Source organism: Choristoneura fumiferana, chromosome Z (assembly GCF_025370935.1).
Source record: "Choristoneura fumiferana chromosome Z, NRCan_CFum_1, whole genome shotgun sequence".
NCBI lineage: Eukaryota > Metazoa > Arthropoda > Insecta > Lepidoptera > Tortricidae > Choristoneura > Choristoneura fumiferana.
The window spans coordinates 38,963,074-38,988,571 of NC_133472.1; the positions used below are offsets into that span (position 1 = coordinate 38,963,074).

The following is a 25,498-nucleotide window of genomic DNA, read 5'->3' on the forward strand; positions in this document are numbered from 1 at the left end:
GGCCGGGAGGCACTCTGGGCGGTGTTTTTTTTTTATTAATTTGACGATGCATGTGGCTGAATACTTCTGTTTTAATTATTCTTCATTTCAGATAGCCACGTGAAAGTCGATTTTGAATGCAAAATTCACGGAAAGTGTGTATAATAACGTAACATCTTAAGACACCATAATATTATGTCACTGGGAAGTGTGTTGTCCTGTTGATAATTACTAACAATAAGGATAAATACTCGCCTCTAGTGTTGTAATTGTAACAATACTATCGATATTTTGTTTATTATTGATAGTATTTAAGACTCGATACTTATTTCAACAATTATCTATACCTATTTAAAAAAAATGTTACAATTCGAAAGTATGTAGTTACTACCAAGTACCATTGCATTTCTACAATGGATCGATAGTGAAATATTGTTACTAGTATTTAGAGCTATCGATAATATCGATATGGTATGAGAGATACAATGTTAGAAACAATAAATAAAACATATAAACAAACAATACTGTGAACATTTTAAAGGTCAACTACCGATAGTCAAATTGTAGATAATGGATCGATTCGTTACTTTGCAGAGATTCATATCAAAACTATAATCTTTTACCTAAATAATTTAAATTGTCGATAGTTTGGCTACGCTCGTTCGTCACTCAGAAACAGATGAGGATAACCAAATGTGACATTGAAAGAGTATCGATAAAGGAATATGATTGAGGACGAATCTGCCGCGTCACGACTGCCTACAGCCTTGAGGCGTTGTGTAAATGCTTCTCACTAACTTAACTTTGTCAGCTCGCTTATTGCTATCCCGTAGGGTCTACGTATTTTCATATAAATTTTAAATTCGACCGTTTCGCCGTCAGCATTTTCAAGTCGGTCCGACTACTGATCAAGTCACTAGTAAATTTTAAAGCAATTTTTCATCGGTTTTTAGGGTTCCGGAGCCAAAATGTCTGTCTGTCCGTCCGCGGCTTTGCTCAGGGTTATTTTGCACGGATATATATGTAAACTAAGCCGACAAATGGTACCATAAAAATACAAAAAAAATTTTTTTAGGTGAACGCAATGCACATACGTAAAGAGGGGGTGATTTCTATTTTCTCATCCAACCCTACAGTGTGGGGTATCTTTGGATAGGTCTGCTAAGACGATTTTTCGATTCAATGATGTGTTTGCGAAATATTCAACTTTAAAGGAAAAATTTGAAAAAAATCAGGATAGTAGTAAGTATATCAAACTTTCAAGGAAAACTATAACGGCTAAGTTTGCTTGAGAATTATTAGTAGTATAAGAGTAAATAGCATCCTAGGGTATAAAATATACCTAAACTTGGAAGATTCCGTAAAAAATACGAAATCCTTAGAAAGATATTAATTAATTTTTCGTAAAAGCTACGGAACCCTATTTTGGGCGTGTCCGACACGCTCTTGGCCGGTTTTTTTACATACAAGAGCTCTAGTCGGTTTCCCTGCCGATTGGTTTGTGCATCTTTTTATCTGTACATCTATACCGATATCTATACTACATAGTTAACAGCAGTAGAACGTCGAGAGCCATATCTCGAATTTCACCTGATTTGTCGACAATATTAACGAGAACTGCGGTCGTCCTTATCGCAGATTTTAGGGGGCGGGTCAGCCGCATTAAAATAGGTATCATCTTTCAAATATCGACATCAAAATCGAATCTACTGACGTTCCCTCTTAAACCTAGTAAGTTTACGTTCTTCGAACCATTTGTTTTTGTTTTTTTGGGTGAAGGTTTTCGAAATTTGTCAAATTGCCAAAGTGATTGGCGCTCGGCACCGAATAAATGTTTATACCAAGGCCTTTGTTTTTGTATGTAAATCAATGCAAACGTTTTGACAATATGTATCTTTGACGGTCGATACTTTAGGTAAAGACTATAGTTTAGTTAGTTTGAGACGACCAGATGGCCTAGTGGTTAGAGAACCTGACTACGAAGCTTGACGTCCCGGGTTCGATTCCCGTGTCGGGGCAGATATTTGTATGAAAAATACGAATGTTTGTTCTCGGGTCTTGGGTGTTTAATATGTATTTTAGTATGTATCTGTATCTATATAATTATATTTCTCCGTTGCTTAGTACCCATAACACAAGCTTTGCTAAGCTTACTTTGGGACTAGGTCAATTGGTGTGAATTGTCCCGTGATATTTATTTATTTATTTTATTAGTTATAGCAAAGTAAGGATACAAATTTTCTCCGTTATCCTGTAAGAAACAAAAGAAATCCATTCCCAAGCAAACGCGTCAGGCTTGGGTTTCAAGCTGGCAAGTTTGAATTTGGATTGTATCGCTCTGTGTAGCGATTACTTACTTATACTATTTTTTGGCTGATGTTACGGACTTGAAACTACTACTGGAAAACACCGTTTTCTTCAAGACTTTGAGACTAATGCCAGTGATCTTTAACTTAACGTAGAACTACGATTGTTCTAACGCTTCGTTGGAACGTGGTATAGTATCACACGCCTAAATTCATAACAAAGTGTGTTACATTAACCAGTGGGATTCAGTTGAAAATAACCTAAAGATTTTTACTTATTTCGAAAGCTGTAGATAACATACGAACAAACAAATGAATGAGTGAAAATCACGAAAGTTTAAGACATTATAAACAAATCACATACCGTTTTAACTTCACAGTTGAAATTTCAGTATGGAGGATCTTATTCGACTGTTGTACGACATTCTCGCTGAGCTGGTTCGCGACTACGTCGAAATCGGCGATGGTTTTGAACAGCTCGTAGGAGGCCCCGGTTGGCATTTGGTTCGATGAACGAATGGATTTGTTAACCTTTGTGTATCCAGCCTGAAAAATAGGAAGATTAGTTATTTGTATGTAACAACAAATACCAAAGAGGAAGCTGCCGAGAAGCAGACCTTACTGACTGCAATGTAGTGTAGACTAGGATTCAATAGATCCTTTACCCTTGTTATGTTTACAGGAAAGCCGCAAACGTGTATCATACAATAGAGGACCATGTTCGATATGAAATTACTCAAATCGAAAAAAAAGAAGTTATTTCAACTGCTAGGAACTGAGACAAAATTTGGTGTTTCATCAGTTTGGAGGTTTCAATCCACAATATCATCATCATCATCATGACGTCCACTGCTGAACATAGGCCTCCCCAAGGCTCTCCACTCAGACTACTGGATCAAATTATTTACGCGTGCAAATCCGCGGGTAAGATCTAGTTTTATTAGAAACAGTAAACAATGGCAGGTTAAGATGTGACACCTACATAACGGGTGTCCCTGAGTTAGGGACCCTGACCCGGTAACATTGTGGGCAAAACAAAGCAAAAATGTTCTTGACATTAATAAATAAGCTAAGCCTAATGTTAGAAAGATAAGGCTCATTGCTGTAGGCAAATAATCTTACGCTACAAAAGAATGGGCTATAGTGTCCGAAAAATCTGTAAATCTAATGTTCTGTTCTGTTCTGTAAAAGTCTGTACAGATCTATAGAATAATGTTTTTCCATCGTATTTTGCCGGTTAACTTCGTATTTACCTTGCTATCTCAATTAGCTCCAGTAAACTTCATTTGAGAAAGCAAAATATATACGAACTAGTCCGACAAAATATGATGGCACAATATTAGTCACAACATCAGATTATCAGAAAATACTGAACAAGTTTTTTTTTAATTCAACATAAATATTTTTTTTAACAGAAAAGTAAAACTGGCTAAAAAAAAAAACTAAAAATGGAATCGACTACAAAACCCTTGAAAATATTTTTCTAGGGTTTAGTAGTCGGTTCCATTTTTCGTTATTTTATTATTTTGTTGGAATCGGTTTTACTTACTTTTGCTTTACTTAGGTATTATTTGCACTTTAAAGTTGAATATTTCGCAAAAAATCAATGAATCGAAAAATCGTCTTTAGCAAACCCCTAAAGGTTTTAAGAGACCTATCCAACGATACCCCACAATATAGGGTTGGATGAGAAAAAAAAAACCCACACTAAGTCTATGGGTAAAAAACCTTGAAAAAACCATTTTGTCGGCATAGTTTACATATATATCCGTGCAAAATTACAGCTTTCTTGATAGTCCCTGAGCAAAGCCGCGGACGGACGGACGGACAGACAGACACAAAGACATGGCGAAACTATAAGGGTTCCGTTTTTGCCATTTTGGCTCCGGAACCCTAATAAATCGATGGTTTATAATTTGATAACTTATCAGGCGATCAGATTAGATCAGACGACTAACATGCAAGCATAAAACAAAGATAAAGGTTGCATACAACATTGGCATCATTAAGAAACAATTGTCATTGTCTGCTTCATTACAGCAATATGTTATATTTATCTCGTATAAAACTAGAGAGCAAATATTCAGATTAAGTATACAACGTGTTACTTTTGATTTCCGTTAACTTTAAGGGATAATTAGGTCATATTATGAATAATTTATTGAATCAGGCGTTACTTTGCGCAGGTCCATATCAATGAACTAAAAGAATTTCCTTGCTCACCCGCGACCTTACGATAGCTAAGTTTATGCAAAATATGCATGTTCATGCACGCTATCGATAAGCTTAGCTATCGTAAGGTCGCGGGTGAGCAAGGAAATTCTTTTAGTTCATTCATATTATGAAGTTAATTTATCTAAGAAACTAGTGGTCTAGCTCCTGCTGTTCATAATCAAGATTAAAATTAATTTATTAGGCGCTGCCGAATGCGGTAGTTTAATATGCTAGATTGCTTATTAAATATAATTAGACCAACAGTCAGTCGGAAGAATTGCAAAACTGAAGTGGCAGTGGCAGGGCGCATTGCTTGCAGGACTGATGGCCGATGGGGTCTGAAGGTTCTCGAATGGCGTCGGCGGACCGGGAGACGAGCTGTCGGTAGGCGTCCAACAAGATGGAGCCATGATCTGATCAAGATCGCGGGATCGCGGTGGATGCGGAAAGCACAAGACCGGTCTGAGTGGAGAGCCTTGGGGAGGCCTATGTCCAGCAGTGGACGTCTTTCAGCTGACATGATGATGATGATGATCATGATGATGAGACCGGCAGTTTTGTATGTAAATTAAACAAAACATTATGGAGATATGATATAGCCCGCTAAAGTTTCGTATGAAGTCGCACCTTAGTACATTTTTTAATTAGACGTGACGAGCCTAATTTGGATGCACCAAAAATTACCTATAGTTTTTATTTTATTTTTTGGAAGAATAGGATGTTTTAAGATACCATTTTCATTGATTTTGAATTTGGATGAGTATTTAATTTTTTATATTTTTTTTACGACATACAGTTGTGGTCATATAATTAAGAACGATTTTTTATAGAGAAGATTTTTTCAAACTGACAAGTGTTACTAACTGCATGTATATTTTTGTACTTCTCTCGGTATCGTAAAACTTTTCCGTACTAGCGGTAAACTCATTTATACATATAATTGGCTAAAAAATAAATATATAAACTTTATACATTACATCTAAACCTAGTATTACAACTTACTGGCTGGTCATATAATTAAGAACGCTGAATAGTTTATTTTTTATTCAAATTTATATAGAGAACGGACGGCCGCTTTGTGGTTTTAGGTTATTATTCGAATAATTTTGGCGCCATTTAGTGCCGTAAAAGTCTTAAAGGCGATTGCTTCATATAAAAACAATGGGAAAAATAAAAGTTGTGATAAATCTACAAGAGAAGTAATACTAAAACTTTGCGACAAGAATTGGTCGTATAAACACATAGCCGATCATCTGCAATGTTCAAAAACTATGGTTTTCCACGCCATAAAGCATTTTGCCACGTCTCAAACTACTTCAAATGTTCCGCGTGTACCTAGACAAAGAAAGTCATCTCGTCGAGATGATCGAAATATCGTTCGTTTGGCAAAACAAAATCCTTTTAAAGGGTCTAATACCGTCTAATGAGTTAAGAAAAAAATATTTTGGCGAAAACAACCCTTCAGCAATCTCGGCACGCATTATTCGAAGGCGTTTGGTAGAAGAAAAGTTGCACGGAAGGATAGCAAGGAAGGTGCCTATGTTGAAACGGTGTCATAGGCAAGCCCGGCTTGCATTTGCAAGAAGATATGAAAACTGGACAGTCAGACAGTGGAAAAACGTTCTTTTTTCTGACGAGACAAAAATAAATAGGGTATGTTCTGATGGCAAACGATATGTAAGATGGCCTTCAAATAAAGCATTCGACCCAAAGTACACAAAAGTGACTTTAAAGCATGGCGGGGGAAATGTAAAAATTTGGGGATGTTTTTCTGGACATGGTGTTGGACCTGTTAGGCTGATAGAAGGAAACATGGATCAATTTCAATACAAAAACATACTGGAAGAAACAATGTTACCATATGCTGAAGGCGTGCTTCCGGGTATTTGGACATTCCAGCATGACAATGATCCCAAGCATACTGCACGTACCGTTAAGGAATTCCTCACATCGCAATCAGTTTCTGTCTTAGATTGGCCAGCCAACAGCCCCGATCTTAACCCAATAGAGCATCTTTGGTGCGAAGTCAAGAAAAAGGTTTCAAATTGGCAGTGTGGCAATTTAAGAGAACTGTATGACGTATTCTTAGAAGAATGGAACTCTATCTCTCTTGCGAAATGTCAAAAATTGATAGATTCAATGCCTCGCCGGTGTAAGGCAGTAATAAAAAGCCGTGGACATGCTACTAACTATTAATTTTAGTTAAAATGTATTAAATTCCTTTTTTTTCTGTACAAACTTCACGTTAGTGTGATTTAGTTAATCTAAGTTTCAAATAAAAAAAACTTTCGAGCAGTTCAATAAATCGTTCTTAATTATTTGTCCAGCTTCATTACTATTTTAATTTGTTACTAAAGAGAATAAAAACAAAATTTGTAAAAAAATGTCAGCAATTTTATTATTTATTCTTAATCCCGTTTGCTCTATTCATGTGGCTATTTCATAACGTAACTACTTACTTCTAAGAAGGAACCACGACTACACATGACATGATTTAGTTAAAAATAATCTGGAACTTCAAATCGTTCTTAATTACATGACCACCACTGTACGTCACGCCACGTTCCATTGCCTAGAAAAATTCAGGTCGTACATAACGTAATCTGAGGCATTCCAATGTGACAATAATACAAGCACGGCTTAGGGTCCTAAATGAACCATGACAAATAGTTTTATTTATTTCTCTTTTTTTGGCTTTGATTATTCCTATGTTTGTAAAATGGTGTAATAGTAAATAGATATTTTTTGTTAAAATATGATATTTAAATGCTTTTATATTTACTTGTAACATAATAATTTAATTTGTAAAAATACATTGGAAATACTCATATGCATTTCGGACTTTACAATAAATGACAACTGTTTAAAGCCGAGTGTGCATCATGTGATTAAAGTTCTGTCTTTGTCACTCTTTGCTATTATAAGCAGGACAGCAACATGTCAAACTGTAAATTTGCTTTAGAGTGTAGACCTGCTTTAGAACTGCCTTTGTGACGGAACACTGCAGGGGTCAAATAAAGGTCCTTACTTAAATTTTGTTTATTTAATTCAGTTTATCACATTTTTGGAATCTGATTTCTGAAAACGCTTCACAAAGTCTATTTCTCCAAATGGTTTTCTATTTATTATATGTTGTCAAAAATAGGGACATCCCAATTGCTAATAAAATAATTAAAACCGCTAATAAATTAGAATAAATAAAATAGACAATCAACACCAATCAACCTAGTCCTAAACTTAACAAAAACAACAAATAAACAAACTTAAAACTTTTGTAACCTTTGGCCTGAAACTATCCAAAATTAAAGGCTATCTTTTTTAATTTTTATCTGAATGTGCAATTAGATATTATTTGAAACAAAGAAGGCTAGAACTCAAGTTTTATTTACATTCTGCATTTGAAAGGTTAAATATAAGTACAGTCGAGTTCATAAACTTGAGAACAAAAATGGGATCAAAAATAACTGAACAGACTTCTACGCCATTAACAATAATTGTGTTTAGATATTTTTGATCAAATTTTTGCTCACAAGTTTATGTTCTGACTGAACATTATTCAAGACTCAAGCACAAACATTTACATTTCTCACAAAAATATTGACCCAACGAGGCGAAATCCGGGACGTGAAGCTTTGCAGTTAGGTTTTCCAATCAATATGCTAATATATTATGTCATAAACCAATTAACTTTTGTGTTACAACAGTCAGAAGACCAGCTCATAATTTTTAAATGTCATTTTTCCTTTCCTTATCTTGTCGCAGCCTTTGACCTTAAGACTTAACTGAGTTTTATTTATTCCTGCAAGTGGCCTTAAATAAAAGCTATATTTAAACAGATCATTAAGTTGTTATGATTTCTTGAATATAAACCGAACATCTTTTTTTAATAATATAGATCTACATACAAATTGAAGTACAACACTGATGTTCTTCATGTTTATCAAGTTAAAAAAAGGTTGTTAATCTTACTCTTAACTCAAACAATAATTGCCTTTGTTAGATTAGAAGGTCATTCACACAACCCCCCATTTTTTGCCTATATTGACATAGTTTACATACAAAAATATGTATGAGGTATAATAAAATTCCTGTAGTGTTGTACCTATGCAAGATTGTGACGAAATTTTCAAAAACAAGATTTGTACGTGTTGCTGGTATTATTCATGTTTAGTTCTTCTTCGCTTCAATATCCAACAGCAATCCAATGTATAACACCATTGAAAACAACCATCGAAACATTGAACGAACTCGAACGACGTTTCTAACCACATGATTTTGACTAATGCACTTGCACATTGTTGTCATAGAAAGGTGTAGAAATAACTCGTTGCAAAACTCACCTGTGTCACACATGTTAGGTGCGGATAAAACTCCGGGGCCTCCGGATTCAAAACCGAATTCATTTTGTTGACCTAAAAAGTCAATTTATTAATTTACACGTTTTATAAAACGAGAGCTGCGGAGCAGCCCAAACCAGTCAATGAAACGAATGAAACGCAGAAACGAATGAAAAATCGCCATGATTCATCAAATATGACACAGATAACACAAAAATGAGACGTGAATGAATGAATGAAGAAGTTTTTGGTTAATCAAAGGGGTGTAGTTATTGTACGACCTGGACAATGCTCGACCGATTTTGTACGACCTGATAATTCAATCACATGTCACTTGGAACACGGGTCGAGCTTTATCACCCTGTACCGATAATGTTCAGGGTGCTATTGGACAACCTGATTTTGTACGACCTAATAATCAGAGCACACTTTTGACAGCAAGCAATCGATTCGCAAGATTGATTATGTTCTTCGTGTACACCGAATATTAATAAATTTAATAGAAAATAACTTAATTTGGTCCTGGCGCTTCGCCGGCCGCTGCCGCGGCACGCTCGCTACGCTCGCTCGGCTCGCGCATTGTGGTCACAATTGGACCTAACACAACCTAACACAAAACTATGGTCATTCGATTCGATTGGATTCCGATTATAACGACTTACAATAACAGGTCGAGCATTAACAGGCCGAGCAAAAATTTGGACACCCTAATAATGCACGGTCTAATATTGTACGACTTGATAATTCTAATCCAAAATGAGTTCGTATTATCAGGTCGTACAGTGATGGCTGAGCAGTATAGGGTCGAGCATTACTGGTCCCCAATCAAAGGTCATTTAGCGAATTCTACAATATAAACTGTGATATAAATAAGTAAAAGAAAATGCTGATTAAAAAAAAGGAATAAAAAAACAACGAATTACACTGCCTTTAAAGCTGAAACTGAAAAGGTAGAATTAAATATTTTTAATTTTACATTTCTCTGGTTTATTTTTTAATTTCTTTTATTTAAGTACGTACAATTATCATAAGATAAAGACTGAGTTTTCAATTATAATAATAATATTTATTTCAAAACTCAATTCTTCATATTAACAAAATATATTAATATTTTAAATTACATAATAAATAAAAGGCTAGAATCTATATATAATTCCTTTTTTTCATGAAACTTGCTACTGTCACAGTATAAGCTTGATTCCTTTGGTTAACCCTGAAAGAGAAAACTTGACATTGACATGTGACATATTTTTGACAGTAGCAATTAGGGTGGCATTGGTCTGCATTGGTCGTTCGTAGCGTAGTATGAGTAGGGGTGTTGGGAGTTTTCAGAGGAAAAAGTGTACGCTTTTGTGCTGGAATGAGGGTGCGCTAAGTGTTGTCGTATCGCGTCGTCTCTCCTCCGAGCCGCCCTTGTGCGATTGCGCGCTTTGCCTCCGATCGTTGGGCAGCTCGCGCATTTAATGTTTCACCTGAGCCAGCAAGAGACAACGAATATTATTGCAATCATCGAGCGAGTTTGATAAGTACGTATCACGTTGTCGATATTTTGTGGGATAGGCGAAGAATTGCCTAAATATAACGGCGTTGTTGCTTGCTAATGTGTGTATTTAGTTTTGCTTGAGTTCGCTGGTTGTCTGATGGTCGTGAAAGTGATTACCTTTACTCGTTTGACATGACTATGGAAGATCCTTTCTACGTCGTTAAAGAGTAAGTAGGAGGCGGACGAGACCCTTAACAAAGTTGTTTGCCCATGTATTTACTTTGTCTATCGTCACCTTAACGCCTTGTGTGACTTAGAATTCTCATAATAGTTGGATTACAATGGATTGATCAGAGCCCTCTGAAAGTTGTCTTCACTTATGCCCACTCTTACAGTATTCTAAAAATAACTTGCTAGATTCTATTGCTTTTGATTCTGTATGTGTTATACCTACATGTTTTTTGTTTTGTTCTTTCTATTATCCAAGGCTGTATGGTAATGTAATTGTTTGTTTTGTTTGTCAAATGCTTAATTAGCAAATTAATGGATACTGTTGAACATATACCGAACAAAACCTTAACTATCAAAACATTTGGTCATACATTCAAAAATGTATACTAAAGTATCAGTTTCTATGCACTCATCTTTCATATGCAGAAAGTAAACAAAAACCTGTGAACTAGTCTCATTTTTCCCAAATAATACCAATTCTACAGATAAAAATAGAAACAATCTTAAATATTGCATGGATCCATATGCCTTTGCCTAATAAAAATAAAAATTAGCCCCTTTATAAATAAACATGGAATGACCGCAGCATTTGCCAACAGTGAGGTGTTTAAGGCTTTAAACAAGACGCGAGGGCTGTATCTACGGTGGCAGGAGATCTCCAAGGCGCCAGTGGCTCCCAACAGTCCCGAGGTTGAATGGACCTCGACTGAACTTAGGAACTCACTGCGGAGCATCGAATGGGATCTAGAGGACCTTGAAGATACTATCAATATCCTTTTAAAAGTAGAAAGAAAGAAAGTATAGTTTATTTTAAGGGTTGTTGGGATAAAAAGTTTTTTGTTTACGTAAGACTTGTGTCCATTGAGATAGTTTTTTCAGCATAATGGTGGAAAGTGATGGATGATTGGTATTAAGATTGTGTGTACTCAGCTGTTAAATAACTGAGGAACAAAACGGAGCCCTTCAGCCGTGTTGTGAGTTCATATTCATCTCGTAAGTCCTGTCTTGTTTTAACATAGTTCTATAGATTGAGCTGAAAATTCCCAGTTACCCATGACTGTGATTTTGGGAATTATTTTGATGTTTTAAGTTCTTATTTCATTAAAAAATTTTTAGGTACTCATTATAGTATATTTAGCAGTTAATATTATAATTGATTCCTACTTTATATTGAAGTACGTGAGGTCTTACGAAGTTAAGGTTACTGCACGGTTAGAGTTGAAAAAAGTCTATCAGAGCAAAGTTTTAACCCTGTTTCTAACGTTACTGCATTATAAGGGTTGAAAACATTTTTAATTTCAAAAGTTTAACCCTTATTAATTTTTATTCATTTTCTAATTATGTTTTTACAAAAAAAAATCCTTCCATTTTCTTTATGGCACTTATTTTTATTCCTGCGTGCTGTTAATATTGTAATATCTAACCTTGTATGGATCATGTAATAATAAATTGTTGTATTTTTAGGGTCAGTACAGACAGACTGCAATATAATCACAATTACCAACTGCAATGGAACTGTAGTGAAAAATGTATAAGCAGTTAGCAGTTATGTTGCAGTAAGAATGCAGACATTTACGGTGGAATCAAGTCTGTCTGGACTGACCCTTTTTTATGTTGATGATTGTGTTAAGCATTTATTTTTTCATCATTGCAAAGCATCTAATGTTTTCTGAAAAGGGTGCTATTCTATCGGATAGAGCTTAGTGGTTGCTTGCAGAACCAACCAATCTCATAATCAAGTAATAAAAAGAGAGGGAAGATGTGACTTTGTCAGTTAGATTGTCAGAATATATTGGTCACATATTTTTACTTTTGTCAATCAAACAAAATATGACAAAAATGAAGCGTATCAAAGTTCGGGAGTGGAGTGGGGGACCCATGACGTCATTCCTTAGTAAAAAGTGTATGTAGATGTGATGTCATATTGAGCTTTAACCAGCTATATCTTCCAATTTTTTTTGTTTAATTGACAAGAGATAATATATTAGATTTTTTTTAATTATAATTTTTAGGGTGCCATACCCGACTTTTACCACGTTACTAAGACTCCTCTGTCCGTCCGTTCGTCTGTCTGTCACCAGGCTGTATCTCATGAACCGTGATAGCTACACAGTTCACAAATTATGAATTTCTGTTGCCTTGCCGCTATAACAATACATACTGAAAACAATAAAATAAATATTAAAGCCCCATACCTACAACAAACATGTTATTTTTGCTAATGTCTATTGTATAGATAATGGTATGGAACCCTTCGTGCGCGAGTCCGACTCGCACTTGGCTGGTTTTTTTTTTGGAATCTGGCTTATTCTGCATGTTTCTGCTTTGCTCTACCTAAATGGAAGCACACATAGTTTTTTTGGTTATATTCTTGCCTTTGCTTTCGTTGTGTTGTTTATTGCATAGCTATTTATTGTTTTAATATTTTTTTAGGTAGGCCAATGCGAATTACCTTTCTCAATTTAAGGCACTTATGTTTTAACGCTGAGTTAATAAATGATGTTGAATAACTTTTTTCCTGAAACAGATATATTAACTGGCACAATGTGTGAATAAAATTATAATTGCTTAAACCATTTTTGTCTTAATTGGTACACAGACAATGAAAGTATTTATAAAAACATACAAAAATATAAAATTAAAATGTATTTTTACCCGAAATTAGATTGCCTGATGGTGATTCAATTAGATTTCAATAGTGTTTGAATAAAGAGATGAAAGCTTATACTTTCTTAAAAGGCCGGCAACGGACCAATGACTCCTTTTCTCAACAGATAACCACCTTGCTCGTTTTCCTCCCTCCCATAATAAAAAATGTACTTTATTTATGCCATATTTTGACAGTAAGTTATCTCTTGTGTTATTCTTAATGAACATAGATGAAGAAAAACACTTATTCAGAATTCTAAGCCTTATATGTCAGTTAAGTTCTATGTATCTGTTGAAGGAGTATTTGGGCTCAAGAGAAAGCGTAACCTTGTTTCAATCGTCATATAGAATTAAGTAACGGCTTAAAATCTCGTATTCTTATATATTAGCGATTGAAAGTCATACGCGCTGCGCTTGCACAATGTTCCTTGCCATATTTAGTTATGGATCTACTCAACCATTATCATTAGATCAATACCCCTCACAAAGCATGCGAAAATACAGCTACTGCCACCACTAGTGTTACCTATCGATCGATAGTTCTACGGCAAAAATATCGATATTGCCGATAATTCGGAACGAGACAATGTTATTTGGCGGCAATTATATTAAGATACGTCATATTATAACACTGGCATCGGTTCTCTATAGTTGCTATTAAACTAACCTAACCTACTGCATTCTATATGTTGCCATTTAAAAAAATGCTGAAAACAGCACGGTTCTATATATTTTATGGCAGAAGTTGGTATGGCAAGTGAAATTCGGGCAAGTAAAGGTATACGCACTGGCATCAAACTTATAAAACCCCTCAAAAATCATGCAAACAGGGCCCAATTGCATAACACATTACAAATTCAAATACGTTTATTTGTCAAACATAGGTGAAAACTGGTGGATATAAATGACAGGTAATTTCAGTAACACTATGTTGCGCCATAAGGCATAGAAAGAGCCACAGTTTCACATGCAGCATGCTTCTTATGAACAAACAATTAACAATTCATACATTTCAAAATACATATCTACTTATATACATAATACTAATATTCTAATTGAAATTATGTCACAAATCAAAAGTAACAAACTAGGTTACCGCGTCCCTAACATTATTCATTGACCTTCGTAATTAAAAAAGAAAATAATGTTTTTTTTAATTGTTTGAAATTCTTTAAATCCATACTAATATTATAAATGCGAAAGTGTGTTTGTCCGTCTTTCACGCCATAACTTAGCGACGGATCGACGTGATTTTTGGCATAGAGATAGTTTATGAGCCCGAGAGTGACATAGGCAAGAAGTAGTATCCCGGAAAAATGCACAGTTCCCGAGGGAACAGCGCGCGATAACCGAATACCACACGGGCGGAGCCGCGGGCTAAAGCTACTATTGTTATAATATATCTGTGGGAAGTTTGTTGAATAATCTGGGTGCCATTCTGAAGAAACTTTTTGCCATCAAAGCGGTGTTAGCAGGTTTGGTGTTAATTTTACCTTGCTGTCGCAAACTGTTAAACTTCGGAAACTGTACAGACACGGCATGGTTAATACATTTAGTTTAATAAAATGAGGTTTACATGACAAACATATAGCAAATAGTATTAGTGAATTTCAATACAAAATCGCTAATACTAATTACTATTAGCTGGTAATTTGTTATCCGGTTGGGCCATGTGTTAAGTACATTGCGAGGACGTAAAGTAAACGAGTTTGAGGCGGTGAATCAAGCGCCGCAATGTACAGTCGGAGTAAAAATAGGTTCGTCACCCTAAGATCTATTTTCCTTTGCTAAGTATGAGCGCCAATCTGCTTTACCGGTTGAGTAGGACATACTGCGTCAACCTGTCAACCTGCTAAACATAATCAGGTGACCATAGCAACCCTACCAACTACACCTTGGCACTGACAAACACTGACAATAAAATAAAATATACTTAACATTATTTGATTGAAACTTTTACAAACTTGTTTATTAAAAAGGTTTTGTATTGATATGAAACTAGATATATGTTAGAGGTGTATACTATTTTGACCCTTGTTATCATGTCAAGTAAGTGTAATTTGATATGCACTTGTCTACATAGTACTTTGCTTTCAAAACGTACTAAGAGTCTAAGACTTTGTAAAGGAATCAATTTAATAACTGAGGAAGGTTTTCCTACCCCCACTGTACCTATTGCGACTTGCTAGACTTTTATTGCAGATCTAAATTTGGGTTATGGTTATAAGTTATAAGTATATTGTATATTGCAAACTGCAATAAGGTTTTCGGAATACATTTTTAAACTATATTTCTTCTTAACTCTCGTCTTCACGTATCGTCGAGAAGAACTCGTCGAAGTTCAAAATTGACAATAAAGAAATTTGCGACAGACGGACGTTCATAGAAGCTACTAAGCAGGAGGTGAAGGTAGGTTGAGATAAAATAGCTTGAGATTAAGAATTTTTTTTCGTGCTTTACTATAGGCCTTAGAAATAGGCTTAGAGTTGCTCAGCGAGCTATGGAGAGGGCTAATCATGATAAATGAGGAGATGCGTAGAAGAATGAGGGTCACCGACACAGCCAAGCGAATTAGCTCGTTGAAGTGGCAATAGGCAGGCCATATAGACGGAGAACTGATGTCCGTTGGGGCCAAATACTTCTCGATTGGAGACCGCGGATCAACATACGACAGGACCTCCACCAACTAGATGGACGGATGACTTGGTTAAAGTCGCGGGTCCACGTTGGATGTGGGCCGCTTCCAACAGAAGCAACTCGGGGTATGTAGGGGAGGCCTATGTCCAACAGTGGACGTCCTGTGGCTGACATGATGATGGTGATATTGTGAAGATTTTTTTGGCTCAAGTCAGCCATGTGTCTTAAGGATAGGCAGCTTCCAAGTGACACGGTAGCTAGCAGCCTCAAGCATCGCAGTTACTTCAGGTTCTCCCACCACTGGGGGAATTCGATTTTCGATTTTCGTAGTAGTATCGTGCCGTCCCTCTCACTCTCGTATTAAATAATATTAGCGTCAGCGGCACGGCAAGATACGACGTTCGAATTGTGCACCTATGGCCTCTCAAGCAGAGGATCGCGGGTTCAAACCCCGGCTCGTAATCTGGGTTTTTCGAAATTCATGTGCGAAATCACATTTGAAATTTACGCTTTACGGTAAATAAAAACACCGTACAGGAAACCTGCACAGGACCGACCAATCCGCACTGGGCCCGCATGGAGCCTCTCTTTCTGAGAGGAAGCCTGTGCCCAGCTCAAAGCCAGGGCTATATCGTCACTACTTTGAAAAAATCTCTTATCTAAAATCAATATGTCAACAAAATTGAACCTTGACATAATGTGCATAAGGTCCACTCAGTAAAATTATCTACTTTGAGATACGAGTTTTTTTTTTAAAGTAGTGACGATATGTACAGTCACGTCTAAAAATATGTATACAAAAACAAGGTTGCATAAATATGTAGTCATACATTGTATCAAAAATATTTATCTATTACTGACACCAAAAAATTGTATTCATTAAACTTTTTCAGTATTATGTAATCACAAAATGCTTCAAAAAGTTGCATACTTAAATAAATTCCATTTAAATGTATCCACCTCGTAGGCAAAAATAAGTATACATGAATGGGTTCCATATACATATAACCACACCAATTTGGCAAATATTTGTATACGCCGTTTGATTCATAAATATGTAAACACGATTTGATATTTTGATTCGTTTTGAAGAATTACTGTTTTGTTAAGATTACATGTCTGTCTCTTTCGTAACCTGCATGCGGGCAGGGACATACATACTACGAATCCATACTCCATTAAAATAATATTATATACTGGTGACCCGTTCCGGCACAACACGGTTACGGTATACATAGACACCGTGAATCACACTATTTATTTGTGAAAACCGCATCAAAATCCGTTGCGTAGTTTGAAAGATCTAAGCGTACAGACAAAAAAAGCGACTTTGTTTTATACTATGGAGTGATGAATTGAAAGTAACTCTGTCTGTTCCGGTATCACGTCGAAACCGACTGGTTTCGACTGTCAAGGGGCTGAACATAGGGTACTTAGTTTTTATCTCCAAAAGCAACCCTTAAGGGGAGAAAATGGGGATGAACTGACTGGAGTGAGCTGGATGAAATTTGGTATGGATATATTTAATTTTTTATACACCATCAAGATCACCGAATACTTGGAAACGTCCAGAGTGGTCATTAATATCGACTAAGCCAAAGCGATCAAGTTGTTCGGGTCATCCACTGAGGACAGACCCACTGAAGCATCTATAATTTGCAATCATTAATCATTGCTTCACGTCGATATTCTGTGAGAGTGTGGTACTACCCCGGTCGAGCCCGCCCATTCTTACTGCAAACCAAGAACTGGCTACAGTGCGGCTCTACCACTAACAATTAACAATATAATTAAAATAAAAACAAAAAAATGCTTAGTGCACCTTTCTGAGAATGACTCTAAACTGAAATACTCAATATTTACAAGTCAATTCAATCTAAGGACTGTCAAGTGCGTCATAGAATAATCGTGAGATAGACGTATGCAGTGACAAGTCCGCACTGTTTTCGTGAATTGTCAAATCAGTTAAATATACAACTTACGATTCTATGCCAGTCAGACAAGGTTTGTTGTTGCAGTCTGGATACATATTTATGAATCAAACGGCGTATACAAATATTTGCCAAATTGGTGTGGTTATATGTATATGGAACCCATTCATGTATACTTATTTTTGCCTACGAGGTGGATACATTTAAATGGAATTTATTTAAGTATGCAACTTTCTGAAGCATTTTGTGATTACATAATACTGAAACAGTTTAATGAATACAATTTTTTGGTGTCAGTAATAGATACATATTTATGATGAAAATGTGTGGCTACATATTTTTCAAATGTTTTTGTGTATATATACTTTTAGACGTGACTGTACAGTTGTCATAAAGGCGTGTACATCCAACTTGTTTATCCACAGGTAATGAAAGGCAAGATGAGCCTGAACAGGAATCGCGACAACGACGGCACAGCCCGCGAGCCGCTCCTCGGCGAGGAGAGCCCCATGCACTTCGGCAACTCCTGGACTTCCACGCCGAAATACTCCAAGTACTCCAAGTTGGCGAATCAGACCGACAGCCCTAATAGGTGAATAGAATAGAATAGAATAAACTTTATTGTTTAGCCGTGTTACATACCTAGATGGTATTAAAATATTACAATACGGTATTTGACAACTCCTGAATTTGCCATATCTTAATATTATTATGAAAATATAGATATACAGACATTGTTTAGCGAAGAGAAAACTTAAATCGGTTGAAAATTGGATTTAAAGTGATTTTTTGAAAAATCGATATACCTGACCTGTCTCTTTCTCAAACGCTTTTCTCTATGCAGCAAGTATGGCGGTAATGGCGTGTGACGTCACATGCCAGAATGTCTCTCTGTCTAATCTTGAATTTCAAACCCTCATAACTTTGTTTCTTTATTCGATAACAGGCATTGTATAGTTTTAATTTATAAAACATATACAAAATAGTCAAATACCGTATTGTTAGGTTCCAACGGTTACCTTTCGAGTGTACTTACAATATTTACTTAAAACTAAAGATAACAAACAAAACCAATATAGTTATTATACATATTTTAAGGCGAAAAGTCAAAAAATTCTTGGGCTAGAAACTGTTTTAAATCAGTTTTTTAGTTATAATAATATTCCAACTGCAATGACCTTTTTTTTATAGGTTTGATGTGTACGACAACGATATCATGTCGATGCAAGAGAAGATGTTGGTTAATCAAAGCGATCAGCTGCAAGTTATAAGTAACTCTGTGGGGTCCTTGAAGACGGTGTCCAAACAGATTGGTATAGAGCTCGATGAGCAAGCTGGGTGAGTTGTTCAAACGCTTGTATGAGTTTCACTTGTAAGTTTTGTAAGGCACTAGTTCCACCGCCGGCGAGTAGAGAAAAGGGTGTTTGTTTATCGCTTTGACTAATTATTTATATTAACTTTTTTTTCATTAAAAAAATTTAAAAACCTTACAGTAAAAAACTTAAAAAACATGTCTAGTTAATTTATATTTAATTTAATTTCTTAAGTGATTCAGTCTAGGTTTCTCCGCTTATTTAAGATTTTTTGTACAAACTTAAGCCTAAGAGACAGAGAAAAATAATCTAAAATCAAATTAAATTAAATGAAGTAAATACTACCTACCACGGGCTAATAAAAAAAAAAGTTTACTGTACTCAAATAAGTACGCAAGTGTATACTGTGCAAGTAATGTTACTTGTCCCACTTATTTGAGTACCAATAAACTTTTTTTTTATTAGCCCGTGGTAGTATTAATTTAATGTAATTGAATTTAATTTTAAATATTCTTCTCTGTCGTCAAATATCAGTAAATCCTACTAATATTATAAATGCGAAAGTTTGTGAGTGAGTGAGTGAGTGAGTATGTTTGTTACTCCTTCACGCTGAAATGGCTGGACTGATTTGGATGATATTTGGTATGCAGATAGCTGGACATTCTCGAATGATTGACATGATCGAACTTGACTATGACTTTTTATTCCGATATTCCCACGGGATAGGGATAAAATATCGAAAAAACAACCGCTGGGCATAGAGTCATGAAATGTGACTTAATTGTTTTTAATTCAACGTCAAGAAAGCCACGATTGATTTTCGGGAATTCCCACGGGAATTTTAAAAATCCCGAAATTTCAATTCAGCTGCTGGTTCTAATGATTTACGTGTGCAAAGCCGCGGGTAAACACTAGAGTGTTATAATTTAATGATAATATCATTATATTATAATATCATTATTTTATAATCTTACAGAATGCTGGATGATCTCAATACGGAGCTAGAGAATGCTGACTCGAAGCTAGACTCCACTATAAAGAAAGTCGCTAAAGTCCTTCATATGAATAATGGTAAGTGTATTATAAGGTTAGACCACTGAGGATCTGTGCTAACTGTCTATAATCGGCTACCGTTGGGCTCGGGAGCCATATAAAAAAATGCATTGAACACAAGCATAATTACTGTTTCCAAAAATTTACTGCCGTGATTAAAGTAACTTAAATGTCTCTATACTCTATATATATTAACACCTTTGCAATTCTTGTATATATGTATATATATAAATATATTTCGGGGATTTCGAAAACGACTCCAACGATTTCGATGAAATTTGGTATGTAGGGGTTTTCGGGGATGAAAAATCGATCTAGCTTGGTCTTATCTCTGGGAAAACGATTGTTACCGAGTTTTAGCCCGAGCATAGCTCGGTCGCCCAGGTACTTAAATGCGCAATCTATAAGGTTAAACGGAAAAGTGAGCGCAGTAGAGGTTTTTAATTTTTTATCTATTAGGTACTTATTTAACTAAATAATATGATTAGTCAATTCTCTATGTGTAGTTGTCCAACTAAGTGTATTACTTATTTTAATAGTTCCAATATCAGATAAAAAACGTATCAGATATTTATCGAGTACTGCCTTTTCGCAACGTAACGTTTGGCAACCTGTTTCATTTCGCAAACTCTAAAACTGTAAATATTTCAAGATTTATTTCAGGGCCATCGTGTAGAACCCTTTAGGTTAGGTTAGGTTAGGTTAGGTTAGTTTTATAAAAATCCTGAAATATTTACAGTTTCAGAAATATTAAACAGTTGGGAAATGAAAAGTTGCGAAATGAAACAGGTTGCCAAACGCTATTCGCCGAAACATTAGTAAACCGATATTTATACACGCTTTTTTGGGTCAGATATTGGTGCTTGTGACTGTACCATGGTGAAACCTACTGATGTCGTATTGACATTCCATACATCATTCCAAAGAAATAATACCGAAATTGATTATGTAAAGGTACAGGTAGAGTCATTTACGATGACGCGTGCTGTAGTTCTTATTACAATGTCATTAATGTCTTATTTTGACAAAATCACGCGTCTTCGAGTATGGCATTAGGTATACCCTGGTACGGTGGTTACTTTGAAATCATGTGACAGCTATCTGTACACTTTCATTTTGTTCGTTTCCAGATCGACGCCAATGGTTGGCAATAGGCATCCTCCTAGGTCTACTAGTCATTATCCTAATACTGTTCATCATAATTTGAGCGCAGCGCCGCGCCGGCGACTGTCTTGAACACTCTGAGACGCTCTAAGGGAAGATGAACTAGCCAATAAACACTTGTACATTTTCAGCCCTATACAGGGTAAATCGTCGATTAGGCCCACCGTTCAATATCTGGCCAGCTTATACTAAAAATGTATTCCACTTATAGGTGAACAGAATTCATATTAGTGTAAAGTGGCCAGTTCTGTAAGGGTGGTCAGTCATTGACACCTTATACTAAAAATGAACTCTGTTTATTAGGTGACTAGAATAAATTTTAGTATAAGGTGGCCAGTAATTGACACCTTATACTAAAAATGAACTCTGTTTATATTAGGTGACTAGAATTAATTTTTAGTATAAGGTGTCAATTGCTGGCCACCTTATACTAAAATTTATTCTAGTCACTTATAAAATAGAATTAATTTTTAGCTTAAGGTGATCGGTTATTGAAAGAATTAATTATTATTAATTTGATTGACGATTTACCCCATTCTAGTTTGTTTTAAGTAAAATCTAGTTAAAGTTCAGACAGTGTAGCTTAAGTTCTGATAGCTGTCAAAAGTCAACATAGTGACATATAGTGACGTACCTACTTTAAATTAGGCGGGCGTTTTATCAAAATTTGTTGGGGGCTAAAATAGACGCGGGGCCCCATTATTTTTAAAAAAATGGCCCTGTCATTGGGGGACAATTGGGCAGTGTCTAGTGGGTTTTGCCGTTCTACGGTAAAAAATGCTGGAAACCGAAATATGAGAGGTAATCGTGGATGAACGATGACAGATCGGCGAACCGAAGAAAAATACCCCATTTAAAAAAATACAATTTTGCCGGTCTCAAGGTTGAGAAAGTGTTTTAACTAGGGTCCTCTGAAATGATAGCTGTCATAGGTCTGGAGCTATACTGTGTGAACTATGTGTTGACATAAGAATAAATGTTATTGGACGTGTATATTTTTGGTAGACTCTTGATGCCGTCACTGGTATTATTTATATTACCTAATATATTGAATCGGTTAATCTGTTATAAATATCGATGCTCTGGACCGAATCAGTGTTAGTATGAATCGATTTTAATATCTATTGTTTTGTTAAAAAAACGATTATGCGGTTAATCTGTCTAAGATCGCCATCCTTTTAAATCCCTGTGATAGCATTAAGTGCTAGTGTGTCGTGTTGCTTGAGTTAACTTGGAATGATATTTATTCTTGTGACATTATCCTGACTCTATTATAACATTCCGACAAAGCAATTAAAGGCTATGAAAAGAAATGTTTTTTTCTGTTAGAAAAAATTGTGTAAAATAACGTATCCATAATACGATATGGTTGTTGATTGTTTTAATTGGTCCGTTTTGTCCATAAATGTATTAGTTTTATCCCAAAAACTTCTACAATTTATTTATTAATGTTTGATTTATAGATTTAGGGGCTGTTTCACCATCCATTTATTAGTGTTAACTGGCGGTGAGGTGTGACGCCGTCTCTATTTGTTTTGTTCGAACAGACAGACACGGCATCACACCTAACCGCCAGTTAACACTAATCAATGGATGGTGAAACAGCACCTTAGTTTCTTCAATCAAATGAAGAATGTTAATAAACAATAATAATTTGCGTTTTACATGATGCTTTATCCAGGGCATTTGTATAGATCTTGTCTTAGAGTCCGATAGCAGTCGTATTCTTATCCTAACCTATTAAAATGAGTCAAACTTATCTTTAAAATAATTGTAAAGCACAGCCTTCGCGACCAATCGCGCAAATTGGGCGTTAGAACGCGATACCACAAAATACAGATAGTTCAGAAGTCAATCTCCTGTATGTACTTCACTTTTCATACCTACGCTTGGCGGTCGCTCTAAGGTTGTCAACTATGGCTTATGCACCAAAAAACTATCGTGGTAGCGGCACTCTTATCTAGTTGTTTAATTTATTGTTGAGAATGTAACGGGAAGAATGGAAGAATAAATTAATAACTAAAATATTTTAAGTTTCATGTTTTTGTTATATAATAAATTTGTCACAGAAAATAGCTTGCGACGATTTCGTTATTGACGAAATTCACGATTATTTAATTTAAACAACCGTCCACTGAACAGTTATAATAACTTTTTTTTGTTGCTCCATTATTGCACAAAAAAGTTCACAGACCCGTGTCTCAAGCGGATGGCACTCGCGTTCGCACTGGTCCCAACCGGTCCGAGATATCATGTCCGTGAGCAGTGTCTATGTGTGCGTTGCTCGAGCGCACTCGTATGGAGATTGACTCCTGAACTATCTGTGTTTTGTGGCGATACAGTCTCATTTAGTCAACACGCGTACAATATCACTTCATCAACATTTTTGAGACGATGTTTAAGCTAGCGACAAAGGACTGAGTTACTTTTAATAGTCTACACTAGCTGGCGCGGGTGCACTTCGCGGGCGCACGTCTGCGGACGCGGGTGCAGATAAAATGGGCGTTAAAATGCATGAAAATGTATGGCTCGCTTTTTCACTTACCGGCGCCGGCCCGGCGTTGAGTCCCACTGGCGCCGTCCTGGCCGGCCCGGCACCGAGTGGGAAGCTGCATGTTGTATATGAATTGTGCTGAAGTCCGTGTCAGTAGGTACTGTACCAGTCACCGGGCGTAAACCGGCATCGACACCGGCGCAGTGGAAAAACGAAGCCCCGGCTCGGAATGGAAAAACAGCCAATCAGTCGCAGTTAGCGCTGCTTATACAATTTTTTAATAGGCGTCCACCCGTTTCGCGCAGGACCGGATTTAGAGCTGTTGAGGCCTTGGTTTGAGATTTGGATATTTTACTGATTGCCTGAATGAAATTAACAAATATAGATGAATAGTTGTTTACTAGTGTTTACTCGTCAGAATAAAAAAAAAAAAAAATTCTTTATTGGGGCCCCTCTTTTGTGGAACAGCCCCGGTTGCCCTCCCCTTAATCCGGCCCTGGCTACGTGTAAACCGCGTCAGCTAGCGTAGACCCTTAAGCTAAGTTCACACGGCGCAATTTTTCCCGTTTACCGTACACGAGATTTTATCGAATATCGTAGTGACAACAAAATTTGTATGGCAACTTTGAAAAACATTCACACGGTATCTATGCGGGACAATCTCGTATTCGAGGTATATTATTTACCGTATACCGTAGGGTCTTGCCACCGGGAATGCGAGATTCTCAAAACGATGCTCAGTGGCGCTTGTGTTTATGTTGTTTCGTTTACACGGACAAACTGATTTCACTTATACGAGACACGACGCGCGCGGGGCGGGGTGCATACGTGAAAAAACCGAATGGACCTCGCACCGTGTGAACGGCCGTCTCGTATACGGTAAAACCGTATGCGAGAAAATATCGAATCGAATAGTCGCCGTGTGAACCTAGCCTTAGGTTGACTGTACTCGTATTAGCTGTGGCTGTACTGTGATATGCTCGTATTGTGCTCAATACATGCGATTGCTTGCGAAGGTATCCATTCGTTAAGATAAATTATAACACAATTGTTTCTAGTAACTTATATAACTTACGATTGTACCTTAGATACGGATGGCCGGACAATTTTGTATATTAAGCCGTTAGAGGAATTATATATTAGTGGAAAGACGGTGAAATTATTTTGTTACATTGACGATGTTTAGGTATATGTAATCGCCAAAGTCAGATTAAAAGAGGAGCGATTTTTCAGCGATATTCATTCCATTTGACCATGAACTGTAATGTTTTATGAAACTTAATTGTTGAATGTCGTCGGGCCAATTACCAAGTCAGTTAAATAAAATAAAGATACACTTTAGAAACAATAAAAAAAAAATCGAAGTGAAATCACTTGAAAGCTAAACATGAGTTTCACACGAGAATTAAGTATGTTTTAAGACTCCTAAAATGTGTTGTATGGAATTAATGACCTTTGGAAAAGTCGCTCATCAATAGAATTACCGAGTGAAGCGTTACCTTCTAGCAACAGCATGATTATAACTATAATGATGGGTCTCACCGGTACACAAAGAGAGGACAGATTTTACTATGGCACTCATACGCTGAAGAAATAGTGCATATTGAAGGTGAAATTATATGTAAAGTGGCTATCTACTATCGGTGTGTAGCAGCGTTTTATGTAAAAATATGACACAGTGTACAATTGCAGCGACAGTGACGCCGG

General features: G+C 36.2%; 2 protein-coding genes across 2 annotated transcripts in view; one reads left to right on the forward strand and one right to left on the reverse strand.

Moving 5' to 3' along the window:
* Rrp6 (exosome component Rrp6) overlaps window positions 1-9,001 on the reverse strand; it is a 44,635-nt gene extending 35,634 nt beyond the window's left edge. The window contains 2 exon segments of the mRNA XM_074099562.1: window positions 2,650-2,831; window positions 8,840-9,001. Coding sequence (XP_073955663.1) covers window positions 2,650-2,831; window positions 8,840-8,902 — 245 coding nt within the window. The 5' untranslated portion in view covers window positions 8,903-9,001.
* A 1,370-nt stretch (window positions 9,002-10,371) lies between these two features.
* Syx6 (Syntaxin 6) lies at window positions 10,372-22,610 on the forward strand. The gene is made up of 7 exons (XM_074099578.1): window positions 10,372-10,546; window positions 11,150-11,319; window positions 15,514-15,608; window positions 18,193-18,359; window positions 18,959-19,105; window positions 20,057-20,151; window positions 21,264-22,610. The coding sequence occupies exons 1-7, from the start codon at window positions 10,512-10,514 to the stop codon at window positions 21,338-21,340; spliced, it is 786 nt and encodes a 261-aa protein (XP_073955679.1). The 5' UTR covers window positions 10,372-10,511; the 3' UTR covers window positions 21,341-22,610.
* The last annotated feature ends 2,888 nt before the right edge of the window (window positions 22,611-25,498 follow it).

Excerpts from the sequence above, each read along its gene's own strand:
- Syx6 (XM_074099578.1), top strand. The coding sequence starts at position 10,512 with ATGACTATGGAAGATCCTTTCTACGTCGTTAAAGA. Across the intron at positions 10,547-11,149 it reads CCTTTCTACGTCGTTAAAGA|TGAGGTGTTTAAGGCTTTAA; the intron begins GTAAGTAGGAGG and ends ATTTGCCAACAG. Across the intron at positions 19,106-20,056 it reads GAGCTCGATGAGCAAGCTGG|AATGCTGGATGATCTCAATA; the intron begins GTGAGTTGTTCA and ends ATAATCTTACAG.